Below are 23,493 nucleotides of genomic sequence, written 5' to 3'. Positions count from 1 at the left end.
TACAATCGAGCTACATCTACACGACTAACTTATTCAGCATTTGACTTGCCTGATATGAAGTGATCTCTACACAAGCAATGAGTAGGATCCCAAATCCTCCGTCTTGTTGTTCACCCATTTTATGTCTGCTGTGATCCATTGTCTACGCATTGATTCCACTTTTGGTAGCCTGCAGAATGCTCAATCCTTTTTTCTTGCCTCTTCTCTTTGTGGCAGCTGGTCCACAACAGCCGTCAATCACTGTTAAAGTGCGGCATTTGCCGTTTACTCAAAAGTGGCAGAAGCGTTTTCTATGCTGCCAAAATGGCTGTGCTAACGCCCATTTTGGGACGCGTGACGTCAATGGGGTCTCTATGAAAGACCAAAAGACATAGAAGTGCATGTTCTCACACATTACATTAAAATAATTCCAAATAGTCACTAAATCCAAGCCAAGTGGTGACTGAGGCTCTAATTGGATAGAGGGAGAAACAATGAAACTGGTGATGAAATGTGCAGGCCAATGAGAAAGTTATGTTTTATAAAAAAGTAATAGAGAGAAAGAAAAGGCAAGATCAAAATGTGGGGGTCTTACTAAAAGTGTGTCATAAATGTATAATGTACATTATTGGTTAAAAATGTTATTTTCTCTCAAGTGCAGTGATTGTTCGTTATTTTTAATTGACTGTTCAAGCTCAGACGTTTCTGATGTCTTTCAACCTTTATTTTGCAGATATGACTACAGAGAAATGCTGTACAACTCCACTTTCTGTCTAGTCCCTCGAGGACGTCGACTAGGTTCTTTTCGCTTCTTAGAGGCATTGCAGGTCAGTAAGACATTCATATTTTACTTTTCATAGTTTTCTTTTGGTAACCCCTTCAATACAGCCACACTCCCCTGCAAAATAATTGGGATTGATCTTTTTATTTTTTTGTTAGACTGAAAACATTTGGGATTAAAATTAAAAGATGAGAGCTCGACTTTTTGAGCATAAGTATCGGAACAGAAACTTAAAAATACTACTCGTTGAACCTTGAATTTAAAAGAGCAAGGGCAAAGAATGAAGGGCACACGAACGCCCACAAAGCGCATTTTGTACCATCACTCATGGAGGCAGCACTTTGTGACTTTAAGTCCATATAAGCTTTAACACATAATGAAGGTATCCTCTGTTTTAGTGCATTTGACTTGTTTACTGGTAAACAACACTTTTACATCATTTATTGCCCTGTGCATGCTCAAAATTTTTGCTGTATTTAGTGTATTCTAGCATCCTGAAGATGATTCCAGCATTAAAGTTAATGCAGCTACATAGTGTGGGGTACATGCGTGACTTTGCTCATTGACAACTTCACACTATTGAAATGGGCCTGACCGATTTAATTGGCCGATTATTGTCTTTCAAACATTTGCCAAAATAATTGGCCAGTTGGGCCTAATAGCCGATTATTTCCCCCTTAAAGTGTTATAAACGTTATCGAAGAAACCCAAAGTTTCCAACGCTGTGAAAGTACCCTGAAGGCACCATTTTGCTTGCGTATCATGATTAGCAATTAGCAAGTGTGTAGCGTATATTATTCTGTTGTCCCCCGAGCGTCCTTTAAGCTGTTTGACATCCCAGTTGGAGTTAACTGTAAAACTAAACACATGACAATACTAATAACACCCACTGTATATTTAAATACAAAACATGAGCCGTTTTTAAAACATCGCTAGCCTAGCGCTAATGCTAAAAGCGGAGGGAGGATCCCATTCAAATGCTAACCGGAAGTTAGCATCAACTTCGGGAGTGTTTTTCCTTCAAATAACAAATCTTCACACACAAATGGCGTGGGAACACATACCCACAAATAAGATAACACGACACAAAGGCACACATTCTTTCCAATGTGTGAAAAATTTGTTATTTTAATAGAATTCAATCGTAACTTTCTTCTGTACTCGCTTTAAGTGTGTACACCATGGATGCACGGCACCATACTGCCCCCAAGAGGCCAAAACGCACAGGAACAGTCAGTATTTGTTCTTAATGTTTTTTCAGTTGCTATTATTTGAGTATATTCTATTCTTTTTTCACGTTCTTTTTATTTTGTCATTGTCCTTTCAAGTTAAAGTTGATATTTCAAGGATTCAAATCATTATTTTCTCAAAATTCAAGGATGCAAACCTCCAAGGATTTTTAACACACATTTCCACGACATGGCACGAAAATAAATCCCCGAGGTGTACCAGGTTAGCCCAGTAAGTCTTGAGACTTGTGAAAATAACACAAGATAAAAATATATAAAAGAAAAGATTAATGCCCAAAATAAAAATGGGTAATAAAAATGCATGAGGCTTGAATTTCACATATTTACAACATAATTTGTGCTTAACAAAAACAAAGTGCAGGGATGAATGGACATGATGCTACCATGACATTTTTAAGTAGTTGAGCAGTCTTAGTAGTTGAATAAATACTAAGTTTTGAAATCACAAATTGTTTTAATCATGATTTCAATCTCAATCAAATAATCGTGATTGCTTTTTTTTCCAGTCCAATTATGAACAAGTCAGAATGGTTTTCTTATTGACACATACATCTATACAATAACCTTGTGTACTTCATGGAATTTGTAATCAGTAATCTGCATTTTTTTTCTGCCAAAAATTGGTATCGGCCTAAAAAATGCATATTGGTCGGGCCCTACTGTTACTTGTTAAATGCCACCAGTGGGGAACAAGCTTGCTTGTAACCAAATAATTTGCACTCGTGAAACTCTTATTTGAAGTTACATGGTTTCATTGGAGTGTCACAGTTGCTAACATGTCTGTTGTGCTCTCAACTCCTGCCATTTAGTGAGGAGGCTTAATGCTCACATTACACACACATGACGTTTATCGCTTTTATGTTTGAGGTTGAAGGGGACAAGAGTAGGAATGCGCATGTGAATTTTGGAGGCCATTAGTTACCGTTATAACAGTTACTTATAATTTTGTCACTAGATGAGAACAGAACTAGGGATGCACGATAATATCGGTGGCCGATAATTATCTGCAATTATCGACCAATTTGACGTCAAACAGATAATAAAGAAAACTGCCGATAATTATCGACTATTATCAACCAATTTGACGTCATACAGATAAACCAGATAATAAAGAAATCCGCTGATGATAATAGACATGCCACGTTGGTCCATCTATTGTGGTTGTGCCCAACTCCTCAACCCCCCATTCTATGGTGGGGTTGCATATTTGTGATGTCATAATGCGCACGACCTTGTGTTCACAGAATATGCATGGCGACATGGCAGTTGCCAGTGTGGGCTTTTTTTTTCCTGTGTTGCATTTTTAAAAACGTTTTGTTTTGGCAAACTCAAAATGAGTTACTGGTTGTATTTGAAGCAGAGATATCAATAAAATGCTGCTTCATGGTTCTTCACACAATGTTTCAATGTATTTGTACACGACTTGAAAGTGTATTTGTATTAAAGTTCATTTCGCAAACAATTATCGGCTTACTTATCGGTTATCGACATCGGCGCTTCCTAAATAATTGCTTTATCTGTATTGGTTGAAAATAGCATTATCGTGCATCCCTAAACAGAAAGTGATAAACAAGCGAAGAAACAATATTACGATGCTTGCGCTTCCTTAAGTGATGTCAACAGGGTGAGATGAGGAAACAGGCAGTCCACACCCGAAAAGGAGGCGGGACAAAATGTGTATGTAGTCATATAAAAACGTGTTAAAGTTTTTGGGGGGTAAGTTTTAGAGCTGACATCACTTTTACATAGAGGTCTTTCATATAAGTGCCCATGTTCAGCTGATTAAAGTGTCCTTTTAATGACGAATGGACTGACAAATATGTTTAGCTTACCTCCTTCGAGAACATCGCCAACAATATGTATTTTTGTGAGAAAGGCTCTGACAAAAAAGTGAAAACAAAACGCCATTATGCACACAGCAAGATTGCCCCCCAAAAACAAGAGCTACAAACAGATAAAATAAAAAAGCTGAAAAAGTCAATTGAGGCTTCTCGCACGAAAATGACCCCGTGAATGACAGAAAAGCAAAAGGCAACGAGTGTGCACTCAAAGTGCCCTGGATCATGGGTAAGCACAAGAAGCTATTTCATCATGCATAATTTTGCTGGAAGGGAAAAGGACACATTGTTTGACTTTTTAGATGTATGTGAACATTTGAACTCCCGAGTGGTGACTGGATGGTGACACTTGACACTTGACTTGGGTTCGACGGTGCAGTGGCTACCAACTGTTAGCTTCGACATATGTAGCACTCCCCACCAACACACACACGGGTCTTCACAATTCATGTCGTAGGTCACATATTTTGGTTTCTAAACGGCGTATTTCGCCCAAAGATGCGTGATTTTCATGTCTGTTGATGTTAACCAACGCGGCACCTTTCAGATGAGATTAACCCACATTAGTTGAAAAGTAAAGGCCTCGTTATACTTCTGCGTCAGGCTCTGGCGGAGACGTTACGGCGGAGCCACGCTCGTGTCTTTAGCCTGGTTTGTACTTATTCATTTGCTCTTGCGTTGATGACCGGCATATCGCGTGATCAACGCTACTCATTAAAGTAAAGTACTGCGTCACTCGTGGCCGGGTGCGGCGCACACGTCTCCAAATCTTGAATGCCGTAGATGTATGGCGTTAGATGTGTGCCACAATTATGCGAGCGTAATGAGAAATACTGTGCACAACAGGGTGGTTCGTGCGTACAAAAAATGTGTTTAATACGTGCAAAATGTGTTCTGTACGTGCAAAATGTGTTTCGCACGTGCAAAATGTGTTTCGTACGTGCAAAAATTCACGCTTATGATACCAGAGTTGAGCCGTAACAATTGTGCCACAATTGTCGGGCAGCAGGGCAAATCCCCATTGGCTGTTTAATATCCAATCAGGCAGAACTTAGACAGCGTGTTGTCACGCCGCGTTGCATCATGGACGTTTCTGCCATTTTTGTAGTTTACTAGTACTCGGTCCTTTCCTGCTTGAATTGTTATCTGCATCTTTGCTTACTTTTATTTACTCAGCAGAAATTAAGCAAATGTCTGGTAAAACCTTATGTTACTGGGTGAAGCAGCTCCTAACTGCTTTCCTGCTTAGCGGAAGAAGGGAGGAAGACAAGTTTTAGCGCCCATGTGGATGTTGGATGACGGCATCAAATGGGGAAAAAAAAGAAGCTAACTTTCGAATCGAAGACAACTTCCAACATTTTCATTACGATAAGTAATATAAAATGTCTGCATCTTTTAACCGTGCCACTATCACACATAGGCTTTCAAGACAAGCTGTAAAATTGTTAAATTGTATATTAGTACATACACTACATTGGCATTGTAGTGCATAGTAATGATGAAGAAGAAAAAAACACCACCCCTTTTCTTTATTTTGTTTGTTTGTTTATTGAACATATAAATCAGCAACAGAAATACTGAAGGTTCAGTAGAAAAGCAAATTTTCACATACATGGTCATAAATTAAGGACAGTTTACATGTTCAAAAGGGAGTAGGAAGAAGTAAAAAAAAAAAAAAACTCATCGAGTCCTACCCCCTTACAAAAAACAAAAAAAACCTTTAACTTACACATAAACAACTGCACTTATACATGCATCGATATGCCAACAGCATTGTGCATTTAGTTAAGCTAACATTTTTACAGATATATTAATCAGCACAAAGGCTTACACATACATTTTTTTCCAAAATGATTCCACAAATTTACACCTATAATTGTAACACACCTTTGCTTAATATTTGTTCTTGTTTTGAATTTGTTATCGACACTTGTACATTTTAGTGCCTTGTGCCACCAAAGGCATATCGTGTAACTAACAAACAGAAAAGAAAAACATGTAATGCCCAAAAGCACTGTTAACTGTTAATGCCATAGTTACTGATGTAAGAATGTAAGGGATATTGGCAATTAGTTAGGAAAATGATGGAAAATTTAATTTATGAGCTAATTTGGTTTATACTTGTGCATACAAATGCCATATCAAACCAATCATTAAAGCAGCCTTTTACCACCTAAAAGACATAGCCAGACAGAAGGGTTGCATGCTCCAAGCATACCAGAAGGACCTTATTCATGCTTTTTTCTCCAGTAGACTTGATTATTGCAAAGGGCTTCTGACTATACTCCCTCAGTTATGAAGTGATTACCCTTAGTTGTACTAAACCTTTAAAATGAACAAGAAACTGTAGAAACATGGATGGTCATATTGTTTTTCCATAACTACATAAAGATTGATGGATACGATTGTTTCAAGTTTTTACAGTTAATAATCGTGAGTTTTGTCTGTTACAATTTATCAGGTAAACAAATCCAGATTGGGCATCGTTTCTAGATCCAGGTCATCAAACATAGAGAGACGGGACACAATGCCAGAAAGGAAAACAATATGTGAAGGGACAGAAAGTACAGCTGAGATGGATGGCACGGCGACGGATGGCTCCACAACAGCATCCTACCATGCCTGCTGTGTGTAAAACTCTAAATAAAAACTGCAAAGATGCACTGTTACTGAGGACGATTAGTTTGATTTAAAAACCCAATGTATAATTTGCTGTTTGTTGATTGATAATGCATCATAAAGTGTAAATTAGAAACACAATGTGTAATATATTTTTATCTGGGGAACCTCTTAGGTCTTACACTCTCAATACATCATTGTGAGTACAGTACTCTGAAGCTGTGGGTCTTCATGGTCAATGATGGACAAATGTGCAGTGTGTGCACTTCGGCACTTTAATCTTGAAACCATAAATGTGTCATGTCATTGGCACTGTAACTGCAATACTATTTTATTGTGGTTTTTGTTTACAGGTTGTTTTTACTTTTTACTTTTCCAATTTTCAATGATCCTGTTTGAAAGACACATTTAAATAAGTTCAGTAAAGGTGTAAACTTACAGGTAAAAAAAATATATATTAAAAAAATTCTTTATACGGTATGCTGAAAAACAGGCTATAACAGCTATTTAAACTTCAAATTATGAGAGTCCAATGTTAATGTTGTCATTCTTCAGGAGCTCTTCATTTCCCTACTGTCAAGCTCAAACGTCAGGGTTCAGACTCTTCCTACAGACATTTTAATGAAACTTCAGGAACAAGTTCTGCGCGATATTAGAAAATCATGCAATATGCCAAGTTGCTGAATAGTCATATCAATATCATTGCAATATTTAATATGTACCTAAAGAAATTATATTTTTATCATCTATTGAACAAATTATATTTTTTATATGCAGCAAAATAAGCGAACTCAATATATTTGTAGTTAATTAATTGTAATTACTTCTCGATAATGTTCAATTCGTGGATGGCGGTGCACATTTTAGTTAGTGGCGGACTGATCAAATTCAGATATCATCGCAATATCGATGTTTTTTGCACTCCACTTCTTCGTCTTCTTGTGGTGTTGTTGGCACTTCCATTGTGGTTTCATCAGGTGTATTCTGTGTCTTATGCCATCTTTTTTGCCTGGCAATAAAAACAAAACCCAAGTTTAAGGGGGGGTATTGTGTTCGCTAAGCACTGGGCTGTTGTGTTTTGGCGAGTTTACATCCGACACCGTTGTAAATTGGCACTAAATAATTGCCATGGTGATGAGCCAACTTGATGACTTTTTGAATTGGTTATAAAATGCAGAGGAATCTCCACTCTGTGGCGTCCTAGCCAATAGCAGCCGTAGCGACACCCCGACTTTGAGTGGAACTGCTGCAGAACCTGATGTGTATTGCGCACAAGTATGAAGGCAAACGTATGAGCGTGGCTCCGTCGTAACGTGTCCGCTGTAGCCTGACGCAGAAGTATAACAAGGCCTTTTGCCTTCATACTTGTACGCAATACACATCACAATACACATCAGGTTGTAATTTGAGCAAACTTATTTCATAAGTGTGTGTCAAACTGGTAGCCCTTCACATTAATCAATACCCAAAAAGTAGCTCTCACTATGAAAAAGTTTGGTGACCCCTGGTTTAAACATTTAATGTCTCTTTTACAAATATAGAGCAACGTGTTTTGTTTTTTTAATTTTTTTCTCTTGAACATTTGACCTTGGGTACATCCATTACAGGCAGCCTGTGTCCCAGTGATGCTAAGTAATGGCTGGGAGCTGCCTTTTTCTGAGATCATTGACTGGAACACTGCTGCTGTGATTGGTGATGAAAGGCTACTTCTTCAGGTAAATATTTACATACTCAATGATGTTTCTCATTGTTATTAAGCCAATGTCTTTTTGCTTGTATCATAGGTTCCCTCAACAGTTCGCTCCATTCACCAAGATAAGATTCTCTCCCTTAGACAGCACACCCAATTCTTGTGGGAGGCCTACTTCAACTCTGTGGAGAAAATAGTTTTGACCACATTGGAGGTATGTTTGTTTACTGTTTGTTTATTAATGTAGCAGACTCTAAAAGAAGTGCATGGAGGGAATGAAGATGAGAGGACTTGTACAAGATTCCACTCCCTTTAGAAAATCATATCAAAAGAAAAAACTTCTGGAGGACAGTGCAAGTGAAAAGACAAAATAAAATTTAGACAAAACAGACATCGTAACAAGTCCATGCAGAATACAAAACTCTATTTGAAACCACATCTGCATTACTGCAATGCAATTTGGTACACTTTTCCCGAATTTACACAAAAAAAAAACCCTCCAAGCTCTGCAAAAAAAGTGGTACGTATTTTTTCCAATGCAATACAATGCCCCCTCTAGCCCACTTTTACATCATCGTGGACTATTAGGACTCCCTGAGCTCAGTATGTACCATAACGCATGTTTAATGTATCAAATAGTTAATAATTTGAACCCTAACCTCGGCGGGCTTATTCCAACATGCTCCAACATGGACATAACATCAGGTACAAAGGCGTCATTACTGGGGAAAAAACGAAGACTCAAGACAACCAGCTTAAGTGTTGCATGTTGTGGCCCACAGATTTGGAACCAGCTTCATACACACCCTAAAACCACCCAATCTCTACCCATCTTTAAAAGGAAACTTAAGGCTGAGCCATTGGCTACATATTTATAATTACCGTATTTTCACAACGCAGTCTCAGTTACGGGTGCTATTTCTGACTTAAACACACACATAAGGCGCACCACACTATTGGGCGCAGATACGGTTAAACATACGCTAGGTCAAAGCATATGGTAGCATGCTATTATGCTAAAACATACGCTAATATGCATGCTAGTGCTAGCGTATAGATTTAAAAAGGCAGCGAATGGAGCAAAGCTGAGTTTAGTTGTACTTTATTGAAGTATTTACTGTAACAATATAAACAGTGAGTTCAGTTGTACTTGAAGTATATAACGATGTACTCAAATTGCTTTTGCTTGTATATCTGACGGCGGTGAGAGTGTTATAAAGCAAGGTTGTCACATTAAGTAAAGTATTTTTTTAAGAGATATCATTTATGTAACTTTGAACCTTAATAATTGTAGACAATAGGATGAACAGAAATACACATTTTGGGAGTGCTGCATTTGAATCAGTAAGCTTATTTAAAGGGTTGGCTATTAATAGAAAATGTTGCATGACATCCTGAAATAAGAGCACTAAGAGGAAACAATGAAATAACTTAAAAAAAAAAAGTGATTGTGCATTCATCTTAAGTTGCATAGAGGTGTGACAGCACACATTAGTTATTTCTATTCTGTAGAATGGTTTCATTCAAGTGATGTAGACAAAGGCTATGATTTCTTCTCGCTGAGAAGCCATAATTGCCTCATAATAAAATCTTAAATACAATCCATCTGACTAAAACAGCAAACGGCATGTTGATACCCAAGCAATGTGTTCATAGCCTGTCTCTGTCATTTGTTTATGCAGATCATCCAGGACCGGGTGGTACAGCACAACTCAAGGAGTAACCTCATGTGGAACAGTCTCCCTGGTGCTCTTTTCGCCTTGCCACAATACTCTACATACCTAGGAGACTTCCCTTTTTACTACGCTAAGCTTGGTGAGTAGATTGTTGATGCACTACGTACAAATCAGTATACTTGAACAGCTAGGTTGTGGCACCTATTGAATGTGAGAATCCAAGTTATGTACTGTACTCTTTAATAATTTAACTTCAACAATTAGGCCAGCCCTATATTACATGTGTGCTTTGTTAATTGGGCATATTGCTAACCTTGGAATAAAAGGGATGCTTAACTCATTGAGTCATTATCATCAGTAAGAATATACTGTACTATTTTGTCTATAATTATGTGATAACTTCATTATTTTTCATGAACAATTAATACCTTTAAAAAATATTTTTGCAACTTGCGTTGACTAAAGATGACGTCACCTGTGCTGAGGACACAGGTAAAAACTAGGCGTGTTAGAAAAAATCGATTCGGCAATATTTCGCTATATTACAGCGCGCAATTCTCGGATCGATTCGATTCTAGGCAATTCACACCCCTAGTAAAAAACAATCATAGCTCTGTTTGCTGACCAAACCCAGAAAACAGGTGAGCCGTGATTGGTCGTTACCTATTTCCCCAACACAGGTGATGTCATCTTAGGTCGACAGCAAGTGGAAAAATATGTTTTTTAACCTATTAATTATACATAAAAATTATGAAGTTATTGAATTAATTCTATACAAAATATTAACTTTTTAATGATGAAAATGTCTCAATGAGTCAAGTATCGCACCTGAATCCACATTTGCCTACGCTGCAAACTAGGGCTGGACGATTATGGGAAAAATAATAATCATGTTTATCCTGGGTGTGAATTGCCTAGTACCTTTCGATTCATAGGTCACGATTCGATTCGATACCGATTAATCCTGATGCGAATCTATAAATTTATCATTGCGATTTTTATTTTATTTTTCAACTCAAATTCAGAAAATACTAATCAGTAAACTTGTACATGTACACTGTAAGATTTGTATGAAAATGTATTTATTTATCTGAAAATTCAGGCTTACAGTATAACTGAGCCACTGCAGGTTGCAGTCTGTTTCATGTTTGAACAGCACTGAAATAAAATATTTAGGCTTAATGTTCCATTAATATAACATTCTTCCAAGCTTAATGTGTGAATCCTAACCCTAACTAAGACGTTTTGTTGAATATTCCCATTAAAAAAATGTATGTTTAAAAATCGATTCGGCCGCATATCGAATCGATTCTAGAATTGCACGCTGTCGATTTTTTTCTAACACCCATAATGTTTATATTGAATGAAATCACGATTAATAAATCAATATTAATATATCAATATCAAGATTAATATATTGTTGGACCTTTTTCTGTCTGAATTTAAAATGTCTGACAGTATTTGCAGTTTGGCTCGCCAAACGCTGTCATGTGTTTACGCTCCCGTTAGTGGCTCGTTGCTAACGTGGCAGACTTGTGTCGTATGACTCGTATCATACAATGACAGACTAATTAACTTTCTTAGCGTCCTTAATAGGCAATTAAATATAATTTTGAGGTGGCAGTGTTGATGTTGGAAGTCGACAGTCGACAGCAGCTACTCTGCCAGGGCCTAGCATGTGTAGCATGTGGACGAGCATGACCCTGGCCTGCCGCCGGGTCCCTCATTGCCGCTGCCCGCCCAGCAGCCGCCAACCAGCCAGGCAAACTCTGTAAGAGTAAGAGTAAGTAAGAGCTCAACTCACCATTGTAAAACAGCACAACTTCTCCTCTTCAGCCTTTGCGATAGTCCTGAGTCGCGCCGCTTGATATACGGAAAATGTAATATCCAAGTTGTCCAGCTTGCTATGTCACAATGTCCTTTTCATCAAAGTGAGATGTGAATTCACTACTATAAACACTAATTGAGAAAATGCTTAGCTTGCCGCTGCTATCCTGGCGCCATGGCTCAGTAAACATTGCAGCGGGATCAGGCACGTAACTTTTGGAGTGTTGCTATTTGTGGCACATTGAACCGAGCCATTTTTTCTTGGAAAAAGGGAATACATTCTAAACACACTTTTTATACACACTATGGAGAAATTATAAGGAACATTTATAATAACATTTTGAATTTAGTATTGATGTAGTTATTTGCAACAGGGGGGGCATGTGGGTTGGCAAGGGATTTGGTATGGTTGGCAGGTGGCCCACCCTGTAAAACCACATATGGTCCTCATTTATTAATTACACTTTACACTTCTCATCTCTTAATCTAGTTGATGCTGCATGTTTTTCTTTAGGTATTTTCATTTTCTTTGCTGAAATAGTTATAGTTTAGATACTGCATTGAATCTGTATGTTAGTAGGAATAGTAATAATGTTATAAGGTCCAGTCTGAATTTTGTGTGTGTGTTTAAATTAATTATTTATTCTTCATCTCATCCATCACAAAATTCTAAGCGTAGCTCCATTTTAGCGATTGATTACTGCAGTTTGCCATTTGTTTGCCTCTTCAAATTAATTAAACAGATGTGGTGCCCCTAGAGACGACAGAGAGAATTACACATCCCCTTTTGAGCCGTTTTCTTTTTCGATCGTCGTCCCGATGAGACCAATTTACACTAAAAGATATCCACACACTTATCATTATGCTGTACTTGGAATTTGATCGCTTATTTTCTCCCCTTGGCCACATCTTTGCTCTTTTCCAGGTATCATGGCATACCCCAAGTTTACAGCTGTCATTCACGTAGTGACACCACTGGTCTCACAGTCCCAGCCAGTCATGAAGCTGCTGGCAGCTGTAGCCAAATCACAGTACTGTGCACAGGTAAGGCAAACCAATTAATTAATTAATCATTGTGTCTTGATAACATAAATTAGAATTAGTCTATTAGCATGTTTCTGTCAAGCATTTATTTTATCTACTGTTATATGGTGATGTTCCTGGTGAGAAAGTGATGTTTATGTATTACATTACATGCTAATCTTTGCAAATAATTATCTAGGCAATGACTGCATGCATATGGAGGACCAACAATGCCAAAATAAATATTAAATTAGTAAATGAAAGTGAAAATAAAAACAGGTATAAAAACATAATTCAGTAATTAAATACAGTACATTAAATATAACTGAAATATTTTAACGACAAAAAATAGAGATATAAATACATAAATGTAAGTAAAATAAAAAATGAGGCCACTAGGCTGCCCTTTGGGTGTCCTATGTAGAAAATCCAAATGGCTTGGTTGTGGGACTTAAATTGCGCACATTTTTCGTACGTGTTAATTTGCAACATATTTAATTAATCTAATAGCGTGTTGTACGTACATGCACACACACACACACACACACACACACACACACACACACACACACACACACACACACACAGATACAGTGCTGTTCAAAAGTTTGTGAACATCTTGAGCAATTTGGACTTTCCAATTGTTTTAACCTGGTTTTGTTGTTTTGAGTCTGAACCATTACATTTTAAATGAAATAACACATGTAGGTTTATCAATTCGATGCAATGTTCTTTTTTTAATCAATTTTGTAGTCAAAACTTCACTAAAAAGAGTTTTTGGTAAATTCATGTAGGTGCAAAAGTAAGTGAACCCTGAGCTGCATTGCTTAAAACAAACAGTCAAATAGGATCAGGTAGGACAAATTGGTAGCTAAACTAACCACTGAAATGGACCAATGAAATGAGAGGGGTTTAGCGAAGAAATTGTACATCACTGACAAAAACAGAGACAAAACAACTTCACTTAATACGTCTTACCCAGGTGAACCCATACAGGTCAGTCATGCTGAGAGGAAGAGAAATGGGTAGTGACAATATGGGCCAAAATAAAATACAATGGAACCTCGGAGTTTGAACGTCCTGGAACTCGTACAATTCGGATTTCAACCAAAAAATCGGAGTAAAAAATGCCTCTGAGTTTGAACTTATTTTTTGAGGTTGAACACACAAGCAAAGCAAGCTAAGACAAACATACCTTGAAAATGGTAGCCGAGTGAAGCCGAACAATGCCGAATGCTCACGTTGCGGTAGTTAAGACGATGCACTGCTCATTTCCCGTCAGATCGTGAATACTCCCGCAGGTGCTCCATACTCGTGGGTGCATTTTGATTATTCCACAAATTTTCTTCGCCATGAGCCAAAAGAAATACAACAGTGCCAGTGGCAGCAAAGAAAACATACAGTGCTACGAAATACAGTGGAATTAGGAAGGAGATTATCGCACAGTTGTAACTACCATGACTACTTCTGTAAATACTGGCACGAGGACCCCACTTAGCTGTTTAACAACGTGCCTGACGTTAAACAACGCACGCAAGGACCGCTTAGTAGTCTAACAATATGCCCAATGTAAAATACACAAACTGCACAAAAGCACTGAACTAAAGCTAGCATTAACATAACGTTCATTTTCCACTAATGCCATCACACCACAACAGGTAAGGTAAGGAATTTTTATTGTTTAAATACTCTACTGTAAATGTAAAAAACAAATAGAAATTAAAATAGGAATTTTCTGTTTTTGGAGCTTGGGAACTGATTAATTGCATTTACATTATTTCCTATAGGAAAAAAATGTTTCGGAGGTTGAACAATTCGGACTTTGAACACTCCGAGGTACCACCGTATCTCGATTTTATGATGATATTTTGACGTTCTTTTGATATTTTACAGAAAGAAACAAAAATCTTGTAAATCTGGACTCGCTTCACAGAATAATTATTGACTGCGTTTTTGAACAGCTCTTGTTTATATTTTAATTTGTTCAATACATCTTCCGCAAAGCATTTTACAACAATATTCTACGGCGACATTTAACAATAAAAGCTTTATTATTATTTCCAGGCCTATATGAAGTGTTTTCATTGATTTTTCTCAATCTTTGTCAATGAAATGTATTTTAATATTACATAACACATATGGTAAATGGTAAATTGACTACTTTTTTATATAGCGCCTTTAAGTACACCATATTGTGCCCAAAGCGCTTTGCCTCACATTCACCCATTTACATCATCACATTTTAATCTGCACTAAGTACTGGCGCACCACTGCCAAATACTACAGAAATCACAAATGTTTACTACAGCAGTCAAAATGGGGGGGGGAGACATTTTCATATATATATATTATACTGTGCCGGACCTGAAGCAGGCAGTTTATGCTAGACGTCCATCCAACCTCTTTCAATTGGCTTCATTTTGCAAGGAAGAGTAAATGTGAAAGACTGATAAATCACTAAAGAAAGTGTTTGGATGAAGTTCTCATGGCAAAAGGAGGTGCAATGTCCTATTAAGTGAGAGTAAAGTGTGTCACACAGCTACACTAGCAGCAGCCAATAGAAAAGCACCTTCAGTTAACGTCGCTTGTAGGAGACAAATTTGCCAACTCAGCCTTGGTGTTACTTTTCCATTTTACAATAGTGTTTATTAAATATTGCGCACAAGTCATTTAGATTTTTTTTTAACAAAAACGAAAACTAATACTGAAACTAACTCAAACTAAGCATTTTTTTTTTATAAAAAACTAACAGAACCACCCTGAAAACTAAAACTAACTAAATTTAAAAACTAAACTCAAAACGAAATAAAAACTAAACAAAAATGAAAATTCCAAAACTATAATAGCCTTGGTTGTGACGTAACGGACGCGACTATAGCGAGCGTTTACCAAAACACACAATTGTGCCAATTTCTGCCAAAGTATATAACATTCGATAAAATCACTACCATTACTATGACATTGTGTACGCGTCTCCTGCGTTTTATTTCTTGGGGACCTAGGGAGGTCGGGATCTATCTTCATGAAAAGGGACCTGCAGTCCTCGTCTCTAACCCTCTCCCTACATTGTACGGAATTGGGAAAATCCACGTGAACGTGCATTCATAAGGGGGAGGAATGAGAGGAAGGGGGTAAGGGGCGGTATTGGGATTGGGCCCAAAATTTTTTTTATTTCCCTTTAACCCTGGTGGTGACCCTAGGATATTTTATTTATTTTCAAAACATGTCTTATGCTTGAGAAATTACAGTACCTGAATTTGTGTGGGAATCACTGGCTTCATAATTTTTGTTTTTCATCTCTGCATAATTAATTGCTACACTAGACAAGGATTTTCCAGACTGTACTTTATAAAGCATTATTTGAATTAACCAGTCTTTCCTTTGTGCAGGTGATAGTTGTGTGGAACTGTGACAAATCTCTTCCCGCTAAGTACCGCTGGCCTGTCACCTCAGTTCCTGTCATTGTTATAGAGGGGGAAAGCAAGGTAAAACCCACATCCTAATCCCACTCTACTTAGTTATGACTGCAGTATTTACATTGTGTGTACAGAGGCTGAGGTTCCTTTGTATTGTGCCCATGAAAAGTGTCATTTATATCACGGGAACCCTTATCCAGCCTGTTTTTCATGTCTCCCTCAGCCAACGCAGGTGATTCAAACAATCAGCAATCTCTGCATGAAGCTTGGGAACGATCCTCGCCTTTGTTGGCTGAGGGAGACATGGAAAACAGGCTGGATAAGGGTCCCCAAGGACCAGGATTGAGAACCACTGATTTATGCTACTTTGTCATCCCGTTTTAATGGGCTTACACAAAACAAGTACAAAGTTGTCATGATTCATGTTTACACTGTGTCCAAGTTTTTTTGTTTTTTATTTTATTTAATATTCCTTTAACAGAATTTTGCTGTTTGATATTCAGGTCAATGTTGCCACTGGCACAAATGACACATTATGGACTTATTTGTGTAGGGCTCTCCTGGGAAGTAAATGTCATCTTGTTTAGTTGGCTGACTCGGTGAAATTAAGCTGCATTAACCCATTAAGACCTAAAGTTTTTTTTTTGTTTTGTTTGTTTTTTGTCTCACACATTTCACCAGGTTATTAGCAGCCGCTTTGTTCCATGTGACACCATCCCCACTGATGCTGTGCTCAGTCTCGATGAGGATACTGTGCTCTCCACCACAGAGGTTAGGCCACAACTACAGAAAATGTTTTTGTTTTTTTCTACAGTGTTAAAGGAGTGTGCTTGTTAAAGATTTGAAGGTAGTGCGCTCTTATTTAATTATGGTGGATACATTCAGACCCACGCCGAATAACTGAAAATCTGCGATATAAACAGAGATTTTTCTTATCTTCTACACACGTTAAACACATTCAAACTTATTAAAACACTTTTGAAAACTTATTTGAACATAAAAAGAAATTGCAACCATAACATTGTAGTATGTCTGTGTACATGCAATTGTGGGGCTGGCATGGGATGTTGGTGAGTTTGCATGCGAGTGTCTGGTTGCTGTGGCTGACAGCAGCTTTTGCTGTATGAGTTGTTAATCAACCCCCAAAATTTTACTTGTTCAATTAGAATTGTTGTTAACAATTTTACAGTCCTCTTTAACATGCTGTTTGTCATTCGCTGTGCGTAAAAAAAAAAAAATAGTGGCACGAAAGGAACTTTAAATTAACTCAAAATTAACGCACTAATTTGGCACCCCTAGTATTTATATTTTATTTATTTATACAGGGTTAGGGTTAGTGTGCAGTCAACGTGTAATTGTTTAATTAAATGTGAAAAGTTGAAGTTAGAAAGACAGATTTGTTTGCGCTGTTGTAATCTGATTTATGATTTACAGTATGTTCATGCCACTTGTTTGGTAGAATTTCCTAACTTTGTCATAGTGAGTGCTTAAAAGACTGCAAGTCAAAGTGTTTGGACGTTAACAAGTCTATTGAAGGAGATAAACTTAATTCATGGTTCACTCGCCTTGATTTTTAAAATAAGCCGCATAAGACACTGCCTCTGTGTTTTTAGATATTTTTGTTAGATTTTACTATGATATACTGAAATATAATTACAATAATGATTATATATATTGATAATTAAATGAAATTTATGCAGTGTCAATATTTGCAGTGTCAACCCTTTTTTTCAAGACCTCTGCAATTTGCTTTGGTATGCTGTCAATTAACTTCTGGGCCACATCCTGACTGATGGCAGCCCATTCTTGTATAATCAATGCTTGGATTTTGTCAGAATTTTTTGTTTTTTGTTTGTCCACCCGCCTCTTGAGGATTGACCGCAAGTTATAATAATATATAATAATAATAATAATAAATCATTGGATTTATATAGCGCTTTTCTAGACACTCAAATACGCTTTACAGAGGAATGGATACATTATTCATGCACTCAAACATTCACACTGTGGTGGCGGTAAGCTACTTAAGTAGCCACAGCTGCCCTGGGGCAGGCTGACGGAAGCGTGGCTGCCAGTGTGCGCCTACGGCTTCTCCGACCACCACCAAACATTCGCACCTTCCATACGCCAGTATGAATAGCACTGGAGACAATGTGTGTGAAGTGCCTTGCCCAAGGACACAACGTCACATGACTTGGGGAGAGCGGGGATCGAACAGCCGACCTTCTGGTTACTGAACGACCGTCTCTACACCCTAAACCACGGCTGCCACAAACTCTCAATGGAATTAAGGTTTGGGGAGTTTCTTGGCCATGGACCCAAAATGTTGATGTTGTTCTCTCTGACCATATTATCATTTATGCCTTATGGCAAGGTGCTCCATCATGCTGGAAAAGGAATTGTTCGTCACCAAATGGTTTATGGATGGTTTGGAGAAGTTGCTCTCGGAGGATGTTTGGGTACCATTCTTTATTCATGACTGTGTTTTTAGGCAAAATTGTGAATAATCCCAGTCCCTTAGCTGAGATGAAACCCCACACATGAATGGTCTCAGGATACGTTACTGTTGGCATGACACAGGACGGATGGTAGCGCTCGCCTTTTCTTCTTCAGACAAGCTTTTTTCCAGATCCAATCAGAAAAGGGATTCATCAGAGAAAATGACTTTACCCCAGTCCTCAGCAGACCAATCCCTGCATCTTTTGTAGAATATCAGTCGGTCCCTAATGCTTTTCTTGGAGAGAAGTGGCTTATTTGCTGCCCTTCTTGACACCAGGCCATCCACCAAAAGTCTTTGCCTCACTGTGCGTGCAGATGCACTCACACCTGCCTGCTGCAATTCTTGAGCAAGCTCCACACTGGTCGTGGCCTGATCCTGCAACTCAGTCCACTTTAGGAAACGTTCCTGGCCTTTTCTGGACTTTCTTTGGCGCCTTGAAGCCTTCTTCACAGCAATTAAACCTCTCTCCTTGAAGTTCTTGATGATCTGATAAATGGCAAATATGGACTTACCAAATAATTTCAATGCATCTGATCACTGTGCATACTGCATAACATTCTGGAGTACAGAATTGCCATCATCAAAAATGAGGCAGTAGCTATTGTGCAAATTAATATTTGTGTCATTCTCAAAACTTTTGGCCAAGACTGTACATGAAAAGAGGAGCTTGGAAAAAAGTATTGCGTTTTGAATCACAATCACGATATTGAGGGGGGGAAATCTGATTACCTTTCAAAATCTTTCAACCCTAGATCAAACGCCTACCTTTCAGTGTGAGAACAGTACTGAACTGCTCTATAGGAATGAATAATGTACAAACAGAAAAGGCTACTATGCGTCCTACCGTATACAGTGTACGCAGGCAGATACGAATGTGTCTGATGGCAGCAAAAAGAACAAACCTGTGCAGTTTGTCATTGACTCAGTTCCCAAAATGTAAGAGTCTTCTTAATGCCTCCATCTCGTCTAGGTGGAGTTTGCCTTCACAGTGTGGCGAAGCTTCCCAGATCGCATCGTTGGGTACCCAGCTCGCAGCCACTTCTGGGATAGCAACAAGGAGCGTTGGGGCTACACCTCCAAATGGACCAACGACTACTCTATGGTGCTAACTGGAGCTGCCATCTATCACAAGTACTTAGTCCTGCTGTCATCACTCCCACTCTTTTAGACACTGTTCCATTCTACTCAACCCATTCTTATTGTCCCATTGTCCTCAGATACTACCATTACCTGTACACTACATACCTTCCGGCCAGTCTGAAAACCATGGTTGACCAGATGTCAAACTGTGAGGATATTCTGATGAATTTCCTTGTGTCCTCTGTCTCGAAGCTGCCCCCCATCAAGGTCACGCACAAGAAACAATACAAGGAAACCATGATGGTTCAGGTGAGTGACGCGCTACAGTTTGGACCAAACATTTCCTCTTGTGGAAAATTATTTCCACCCTTGATAGTTTAACTATGGAGGACCAAAACTGCCAAAATTCAGACATTAAAAAAATAAATATAATAATAAATGTCGAAATAAATACAAAAAATAAATGTATACATAGAATTAATTATATAATAATACAATTAATCAATCATGCTCATACTTATTTCATGCTGCAGACACTCTGTCAAGATAAAATGTTATTCAAATGAGGGGGTGGTCCTATGCATGCCTTTCAATGGTCAAGTGAGCGGTGACAGTGGACAAGATAGTCGTCCATTGCTGGAGCCAGGCCCGGACTCACAAAATCATCCTGTAAATAAAGAGTATCCACATAATCTTATGTTGACTGTCTGATTGTCAATCAACTGCACAACTGCCTGCCTTTGTTACTAAGGGTGTCACAGAGTTACAATAATTTTATATCAAAAGTAGCAAAACTTTAATCCACGAATTGAAACAACAAACAATATAACTATTAAACCTTTCATGTACAAAAATAACACATAAAAACGGCAAAACGCAGTGACGTGCAGTGAGCTCTAGGTTTGGGTAGGCAGGCAGTCGCAAATTGAGACGCACACACCAATTACAAATTGGTGTGTCGGCAGGCGAGTGCACAACGTATCCTAGGGTGACCATATTTTCATTTCCCCAAAAAAAGAGAACACTCAGCCTGACCTCAAGATACTTCATACTCAGACAGAAGATGCCATACATTCAAACTATTTTGACATATGCCTCCTCTGTATGGGTAGAAAATAAAACAAAAAAAACATTACCCTCTTTTGAAGTCTTTTTTTGCTCCAAAATCTTTTTTATTAATTTTTTTATTTTTATTTTTTTACTTCAAGCGGGGTTCGCTTCGTACCCATCGCCTCCGGTGCGGCAGCTCAACATTTGCCACTCAAAAGTTACGCTAAAAGTTCTGGGCCACCGTCACAGCCAGTGTGCGGTCTGCCAGCCACAGTAAACGTTGCAGTGCACTCTGCCTCCTAACGAAAAACGGACAATTTCAAACCCGCCCGGACTCCCGGAAAGAATGTAATGAAGTGAATATCTCCCTGTAAAACAGCCAAATTCCTCACAAAATCAAGCTAGCAATAGCAATGCCAAACACCATGTAAAGTGAAACAGCCAGTTAATCTAAGCACATCCACAAAGCCTATCTTTCCTTTTGCACCATTTTTTGTAAAAAGTACGAATAATTATTTGTGAAAATAGTTTTATATTCTCCAGAGTGGCGTCATGTTACTGCTTTGCTGTGCATTAAGTGTGTTTTGAATTCACGAATACACTGTGCGACCATACGTTCGCATAGGAATAATACAGCGGCGTAAAAAGGCTGCGTAGCCATCTGCCTATTTGCGTAAAGGACTTTTCTACTGGGAAACACGCATCGCTATGCGGACAGGGCTGGGAAAAGCACAGTAGCGTTGTGCCTTCAGGAGGATAATTTCTGCAGCATTTTTTCCTGCATGCCGGACGGAGTAATGAGTCATTTTTAATTGAGGTATGAAAATCACCAAATGTTGTCAGTTTTAAACCTATAGGTAGTGTAGGCTTTCTGAAATGAAAGAAATAATTAAAAATATATAGAAAAAGGTAAACGGTTTCAACTTTCATTTCAGTCTGGGGTAGGCAGTGCCTACCTTGCCTATCCTGATCGCACGTCACTGATCACAAGTGTTACTAGTAACAACAACAAAGCATGATGGCAACGCTTCCTTCCATCACCGATGCTCTATTCAAGTTAGCGTCAGCTCAGTAGTGTGCACCAAATTTCAAAATAAGAGTACTAACAGGAAGTACAGTGTTAGTTGCCTTAATCTTGCTGGTTTAACTTGATTTGATAAAGCGTGTCATGTAAAGTGTTAAATGTCTTATGATGTACATTTGCTTATTGGTTTGTTCACATACTTATATATATATATATATATATATATATATATATATATATATATATATACTATATATATATATATATATATATATATATATACTATATATATATATATACAATATATATATATATATACAATATATATATATATATACAATATATATATATATATACAATATATATATATATATATACAATATATATATATATATATACAATATATATACAATATATATATATATATATACAATATATATACAATATATACTATATATATATATATATATATATACAATATATACTATATATATATATATATATATACAATATATACTATATATATATATATATACAATATATATATATATACAATATATATATATATATTTATATATATATATATATATATACTATATATATATATATATATATATACGATCTTCCATATTTAACAAGGTGGTATGAAGGACCCCAATAATATGTGATTGTCTTTGTCAATCTTACCAGAGCTCCCGGGCTTCTCGCTGGGCTGACCCGGACCATTTTGCTCAGCGTCAGACTTGCATGAACAAGTTTGCCAACTGGTTTGGAACCATGCCACTGGTTTATTCTCAGATGAGACTCGACCCGGTACTCTTTAAAGACCAGGTATCCATACTGAGGAAGAAGTACAGGGACATCGAAAGGCTATAACCCTCCGGAACCCTGACCCCACCGCCCCGCCCCGCTCTCTGGACATAACTGAGAGCGAGTGAGGGCGCATGCGTTTGTTGCATAAATGGATCAATGGAGAAAGGAAATATGGTGGATACACCTCGTCTCCTCTGTATGGCATCTTTTATTTGTTCTCTCGTGTTTTGGGCAGTAGCAGTGTGTGCAGCTCTATCTCCAAATTAAGGAACAGAAGGCCTAAAACTGCCTGACATTGACGTGGAATTGCCAAAGTCTGCAGTTGGATGTCAATGCTTTCTTAATTGCCCGAAAAATAGTAACAAACCACTCCAATCCCCTGAAACTGTTCCCCTCAGTATACTATGCACACATTCATGAACATTTTGCTGATATTGTAACAATCTGCAATATTTTAGATTCTATATTGTAAAGAATCAAGAGGATAACACTATTTTGAATGTGTTTTTACAGTTCTGGTGTTTGTTTATTTTTATTATTATTACTACAGTGCTGCTCACACTGTTTGACAAGCAGTGACAGGGTGGGTGAGGCAATGACAAGCCCTTCACCACATTTAGGATCATATTCTGCTCAGTGCCTCAACATTAGACTTTTTATTTGCAAGTCTAAATAAAAAGATGTGATCCAAAGTGAGTGTCTAATTGCTCTTGTTTTATTTTCCTCATAATTGGTGTTTGTATGTTTAACTCCTAATGAAGTCCCTATTTACTAAACTGAACCATATTTGAATATATTTCACATAGGTACTGGAATATATGATGACTTGGACAGTAACAGAATAACAAGCCAATGTAAAAGTTCACCCACTGGTGGTACTGTTTTTCTCTCTCTCCATTTTATTGTTTCTAAACAGACTATTCTAGG

At 37.8% G+C, this 23,493-nt stretch overlaps 1 protein-coding gene across 1 annotated transcript in view; it reads left to right on the top strand.

Moving 5' to 3' along the window:
- LOC144057579 (exostosin-1-like) overlaps window positions 1–23,258 on the top strand; it is a 30,722-nt gene extending 7,464 nt beyond the window's left edge. The window contains exons 2-11 of the mRNA XM_077575318.1: window positions 713–806; window positions 8,075–8,182; window positions 8,252–8,371; window positions 9,840–9,972; window positions 12,586–12,704; window positions 16,073–16,168; window positions 16,781–16,870; window positions 19,570–19,730; window positions 19,817–19,988; window positions 22,444–23,258. Of these exons, the coding sequence (XP_077431444.1) occupies window positions 713–806; window positions 8,075–8,182; window positions 8,252–8,371; window positions 9,840–9,972; window positions 12,586–12,704; window positions 16,073–16,168; window positions 16,781–16,870; window positions 19,570–19,730; window positions 19,817–19,988; window positions 22,444–22,629 (1,279 nt within the window). The 3' untranslated portion in view covers window positions 22,630–23,258. The remainder of the gene's footprint in view (window positions 1–712; window positions 807–8,074; window positions 8,183–8,251; window positions 8,372–9,839; window positions 9,973–12,585; window positions 12,705–16,072; window positions 16,169–16,780; window positions 16,871–19,569; window positions 19,731–19,816; window positions 19,989–22,443) is intronic.
- Window positions 23,259–23,493: the final 235 nt, after the last annotated feature.

Source organism: Vanacampus margaritifer, chromosome 9, assembly GCF_051991255.1.
Source record: "Vanacampus margaritifer isolate UIUO_Vmar chromosome 9, RoL_Vmar_1.0, whole genome shotgun sequence".
NCBI classification, from domain to species: domain Eukaryota; kingdom Metazoa; phylum Chordata; class Actinopteri; order Syngnathiformes; family Syngnathidae; genus Vanacampus; species Vanacampus margaritifer.
This window is presented reverse-complemented; position numbering and strand designations above follow the sequence as displayed.